Source organism: Trichechus manatus, unplaced genomic scaffold (assembly GCF_000243295.1).
Source record: "Trichechus manatus latirostris isolate Lorelei unplaced genomic scaffold, TriManLat1.0 scaffold00069, whole genome shotgun sequence".
NCBI lineage: Eukaryota > Metazoa > Chordata > Mammalia > Sirenia > Trichechidae > Trichechus > Trichechus manatus.
Window position 1 is genome coordinate 13,434,058 of NW_004444005.1, and position 6,000 is coordinate 13,440,057.

The 6,000-nt window shown below is 47.4% G+C and overlaps 1 protein-coding gene across 1 annotated transcript in view; it reads left to right on the top strand.

Moving 5' to 3' along the window:
- Nucleotides 1-6,000, top strand: part of MOV10L1 (Mov10 like RNA helicase 1) — a 102,949-nt gene that overhangs the window by 8,235 nt on the left and 88,714 nt on the right. Inside the window, exon 3 of the mRNA XM_023734521.1 lies at nt 706-868. Coding sequence (XP_023590289.1) covers nt 706-868 — 163 coding nt within the window. The remainder of the gene's footprint in view (nt 1-705; nt 869-6,000) is intronic.

Below are 6,000 nucleotides of genomic sequence, written 5' to 3' on the forward strand. Positions count from 1 at the left end.
GAGCGGGAGGAGGGCATTGACACAGAGGGCGGTTCTGCTTTTGCTGTCGGCGCTGACTGTTGTAAAAGAAACATCCTCTCTGTGTAGTTTTGAAATAGGATATACAGGCCAGTAGAGTTGCAACCAGCATGAAGTTTTGGACTTCGAAGTTTGCAGACACACTAAGCTCCTACAGGACTGCCTTTCAGAGCCTTCCTGACTCGACGTGGAGCTCTGCCCTCCACTGCCCTGAGCAGGGCTCTGTGGTGGCCCCCTGTCTTCTCCTCCCCTGGCAGTGCTCCTGCCCCGTCCCACCTCCATTGCCACCAGGAATCGTTCTCCTTTCACAGCCTGGGTCAAATCCCACTTTCTCCAAGAAACTCCCTCCCATGAGTTCCTCATAGCCAATGTCTGGACTTGTTTTATAGCATGTCTCATAGCTTGCTCTGAATGAGTTATTTCTGTCTGAAGCCCCCACTTGGCTATGGATTCGTGGAGGGCAGTGGCAGCATGTCTGTCTTGGGGTCTCTCCTGCCAGCCCATTACACTCAGACACAAAGACTGTGTTTGTAAGCTCCGGGGTGTCTGGATGTGCCACTTCATCTCAGATACAGGCACCACGGTAGCTGTGATTGCTTGAAACAACCATTAAGCTACAACAGTTAAACGTGTATTTTTCTACTTTATTCTCTTTCTCTGCTTACGTAGCATTTGCGTGTTTTACAGGTAGAAGCGGTCTTTGACAGATGGGAAGATGACAGCAAGAAGAGCAGCAAAGGGCTGGCCGACTCCGGTACCCGCCTTTTGATAGGCTGTGTGACTTCGCTGATGGGAGGTGCCGGCTACATCAACCAAACTACGTACTTCCCTCTAGAGAGTGTTTGTGAAGGTAGGGTAGACCGCTCTCTTTTTTCATTTAGAATTAGGTGTATGTCTTTTTAAAAAATATTATGGATTAGATTTGAGATGGTTGTGTCCATCATTTAAAGGATCAGATTTGGGCATGCTTTGTGTGTTCTGGGTGCTGGCTCCATGCCAGGGCTCCTCAGTGGCTGGGTGGACTTTGGAGTGAAAATGACAGACGCAGAGGGATGCCTGCTCCCATTTGTTGCTGTTCCTTTGTTGAGGGCAGTCACTGATTTCTGGGTAATTTTTGTGGTGCTGGAGTCCAGCAGTCCTCTGCCAGTGCTGCGTTTTTTAACTGAATTTGCAGTAATGTTCACAATAATGTCCTTTCAGCAGAATGACATTCCAGAATCTTTACTTTGATTCTGTGATTCAAATGAAAAAACTCAGACCATTATTTGAATTTGTTTAACTGTCTTTTTCTTTAAAGTCTCTGCTTAATGTACAGCATAAACAAGGTACAGATCATAATTAACAGTACACAAACTCCAGAAGACAAGCTAGATAAATGGGATCTTCTAAAAATTAAACACTTACATTCATCAAAAGACTCACCAAGAGAGTAAAAAGAGAATCTACAAACTAGGAAAAAAATTTTGGCTATGACATATCCAATAAAGGTCTAATCTCAAATATCTATAGGACAATCCAGCATCTCTACAAGAAAAAGACAAATAATCCAATTAAAAAATGGACATTATGAACAGACATTTCACCAAAGAAGACATTTAGGTGGCTAACAGACACATGAAATGCTCATGATCACTAGCGATTAGAGAAATGCAAATCAAAACTACAATGAGATACCATCTAACCCCAACACTACTGGCACAAAGCAAAAAAACAGAAAATAACAAATGTTGGAGAAGTTGTGGGGAAATTGGAACTCTTACGCACTGCTGGTGGGAGTGAAAAATGGTACAGCCACTTTGGAAAACAATATGGCGCTTCCTTAAAAAGCTAGAAATAGAAATACCATACAATCCAGCAGTCTCACTCCTAGGAATATATCCTAGAGAAGTAAGAGCCATCACATGAATAGACATATGCACACCCATGTTTACTGCAGCATTATTCACAATAGCAACAAGATGGAAACAACCTAAGTGCTCATCAGCAGATGAATGGATGAACAAACTATGGTACATACACAAAATGGAATACTATGCAACGAGAAAGAACAATGATGAATCTGTCAAACATCTCACAACGTGGATGAATCTGGAAGGCATTATCCCTGAGTGAAATAAATAAATCAGTCACAAGAGGAAAAATACTGTATGAGACTACTATTCTAAAAACACATGAAAACGTTTCCATGTAGAAAGAAACAATCTTTGATGGTTACGAGGTGGGGAGGGCTGGGGAGAGAAGGGAAAAACACCAACTAGATGGTAGACAAGTGATAACTTTGATGAAGAGTAAGACAGTACAGCTTGACCAGGGCAGAGTCATAGAAGCCTCACAGACACAACCAGACTCCCTGGGAGAGTAAGCTTCTGGGCTCAGGGCTGGGAACCTTGGCCTTGGGGGACATCTAGCTCAATTGGCATACATAACCTATAAAGAAAATGTTCTACATCCGACTGTGGTGAGTAGCAACTGGGGTCTTAAAAGCCTGCAAGTAGCCATCTAAGATACATCTACTGGTCCCATCCCTGCTGGAGCAAAGGAGAATGAAGAAGACCAAAGACACAGGGGAAAGATTAGTCCAAAGAACTAATGGACCACAACCACCACAACATCCACCAGACTGAGCCCAGAACAACTAGATGGTGCTTCGTTACCACCACTGACTGCTCTGGCTGGGATCCACAGTAGAAGATCCCAGACAAAGCGGGAGAGAAATGTAGAACAAAATTCAAATTCACATAAGATGCCAGGTTTGCTGGTCTGTCATAGACTGGAGAAACCCCGAGAGTATTGCCCCCAGACACCCTTTTAACTCAGTATTGAAGTCACTCCTGAGGTTCACCCTTCAGCCAAAGATTAGACAGGTCTGTAGGGCCAACAATAAAACATGTGAGGGATGGGCTTCATAGTTCAGTTCATGCATAGGAGACTAATGGGCACACCAGCCCAAAAGCAGAGATGAGGAGACAGGAAGGGACAGAAAAACTGGATGAATGGAAACAGGAAACCCGGGGCAGAAAAGGGGAAAGTGTTGACGTATCGCATGGTTGGCAACCAAGGTCACAGAACGATCTGTGTATTAACTGTTTAATGAGAAACTAGTTTGCTCTGTAAACTTTCACCTGAAGTACAATTAAAAAAAAAAAAAAAAAAAGATTATAGCCAAGAAAAAAATAAAGTGCTTATGGAACCAATACATTAATAGCTATTGCTTCGCTCTTGGTACGTGTCCAGGGAAATTTGGAATAAGAACGAGCAGAATAATTGTGTGAAACTGTTACTTGCTAAATGAAGTCACGGTTTACAGAGCAGAATGTGACTGTGTCTGCAGCTGCAGACGTTGGACGTGGTCATAGGCACTGTCGTCTGCAGATACCAGCTGACCCTGAAGTCAGTGCCCTAGCAGGTCTGTCGAGCCTTCACGCCTCTGGTGTCACCGTGGCCCCCGAAGCAAACAGTAAATGGCAGCCGATCCAGGCTCGGTTATATGTTCATCAGCAGCATCAGTGTTCAATTACTCACTTCCGTTTTTTGAGCTTACTGCTGCCAAAAGCGTTTGCTGCAAAACTAACGAAAAACTTAGAACCAGTTGTAGCTTTACACCATGTACCACAGCAAACCTGCTCAGACCACCCTGTCTGTGTCTGCTGTGCATCTGTGTAACGTCAAGGCGGCCCGGCCACTTCATGCCACTCAAGGCCCGGTGGCACACCTAACTGGCACAACAGGGCACTGAGTGCGTCCCACGCCCTCCTGGGCCGGGTGGACTTGGCTGCCCGGCCCCTCGGGTCTGAGTTCTCCCTTTGTCCCCAAGTGCCCTGTGTGTGCCTAGAAGGGAGTGTCACCGGCTTGTGTCTGATGAGCTGGGAAGAGGGTGGGGGGCTCCTGCTGCTGTTTCAGATGCTTCCACGTGTCAGTGCTTCACATCTTCTAGAAGCTGGAAGTGCAAAAGAGGTTGCCATTCCGCTTATTTTATTGCAATTAATAATACTTTTTTAAAATGAGAAAGTATGGGGAATACGCTAAACCAGATGGGTTTGCCTGGGACTCTCTGGGAAAACCAGTTGTAAACAACCTGGCTGTAATTTTCTCTGTGTCCTCTTTGCTACCCCTTCCAGCCAGGATGGTGCGGGCTCCCTCTCTGCTGGCTCAGTGTGTCCGCGGTGGGTTTTGTGCAGCTCTCCTCGGGGATCCCATTCGTTCGGGTGAGCCTCCTAAGACTTGGGGCAGGCCCCCAGCATGGCTGACACTGACCCTGCCACAGACACGGCCAAGCAGTAAGGGCTGAGGAGGAAAAGCAAGGGGGAGGAGTGCTGAGGGCAGGCCCCGTGGACAGCAGACATCTCACTAAACACAGCAGGAAGCGAAGGGCGGGCCGTGGGGCTCATGGGGACCTTGCAGGGATTTGTCTTTGGAGGGCGTTGAGCAGTGGTGTGATAGGAGCTTAGCTGTGTTTTGTTTTCCTTTTTTTTTTTGTGGTAAAATATACATAACATGCATTGTATCATTTTAACCGTTTCTGAGTGTGTAACTCAGTGGCATTAAGTACATTCACAGTGCTGTGTAACTGTCGTCACTGTTTCCAGATCTTTTTCATCACCCCAAACAGAAGCTCAGTACTCCCCCTACCCTAGACCCTGGGAACCTCAGATCTATTTTCTGTCTCTGAATTTGCCTATCCTGGATATTGGATCTAAGTGAGATCATACGGTATTTGTGTTTCTGTGTCTGACTTATTTTACTCAGCGTGATGTCTTCAGGGCTAACCCTCGTCGTAGCATACATCAGGACTTCACTTCTCCTTATGGCTGCGTGTGTGTCTGTAAATCTTAGTTGTGTTTTAAAAGGGCCACTCTGGCTGCTGGGTCGAGGACAGGGTAGAGTAGTGGCAGGGTGGACACTGGCGATTGACGCTGTCGTTCTGGTGACATTGTGACACTTGTGACAGCGGGGACAAGTGTTTTGGATGTATTTGCTGTGTGGTGTGAAGGAGAGTCCAGGCTACTCCAGAGTCCTTGTACTGGGTTCGAGAAGGGTGGGTGGAGTCACAATTTTTGAGAAACAAGCTTAGGGGAGCTCAGGTTCAAGCCTTTGGGCTTTGAGGTGCCTGTAGATACCCATGGAAGTGTCGAGTGGTGTCGCGGCGGAGACAGTAACCACCTGCACCACTCTTACAGAGAAGTGGGGCCAGGAGGGTCACTCTGAGGAGTCGACCCCCACTTCAGTGCCAGGAGTTTATTTTATAGTCAGTACAGCAATCAGTAAGGCAATTAACAAAACAATGGGCTTTGGGTGCGGGCAAGGGAGAAGGAATTCAGGTAAACAAGTCAATCAGCAAAGGGACAGTAGGTTTGGGAAAACACACTCTGACAAGTCTCAACATGTTGGGGACAAGTCTCAACATGCTGTGCAGCATAGAGGCCTGTGGGGGCTGCAGTTGTCAGTAGTGCAGCCATGTTTAAATGGCATATATCCCCACAGAGTGGGCACCTAGATTGGGAGTCTGAGGCAGATGGAGGGACAGCCTGCCCCCAAAGAGCCATCAGCTCCCAAAGAAGTGGTGTCGAAGAAGCCCAAGGCCTGTGCCTGGATCACAGTACTGAGCAGGGGGACACGGGCTAGGCATGCGGGCGTCGGCACAAGTGACCGGCGGCCCTCGGGATTGGCGGTGTGGCCTGGAGAGCTCTAGCCGCCGTGCACCCTCGCCTGTGTTGTGTGACCATCAGTGCCTTGTGAAAACGTCTGTTTATAACCATGAACGTTGAGATCCGGGTCTTGGAACGCGTTTGCTGACAGTGTGCTAGCAGCTGGGCCTTTTCTGCGCCTTGGGCGATGGTGGCGCTGTCTGTAGGTGGTTCCCATTACAGACGAAGCTCAGTACGTGTAGGGAGAGTACGTGACTTGAACCGGGGGCCACCCATGTCATGGTGGACCGATAACACAGTCTCTAGGCAGACGATTGGTCTGCAGCCCTTAGCCTGG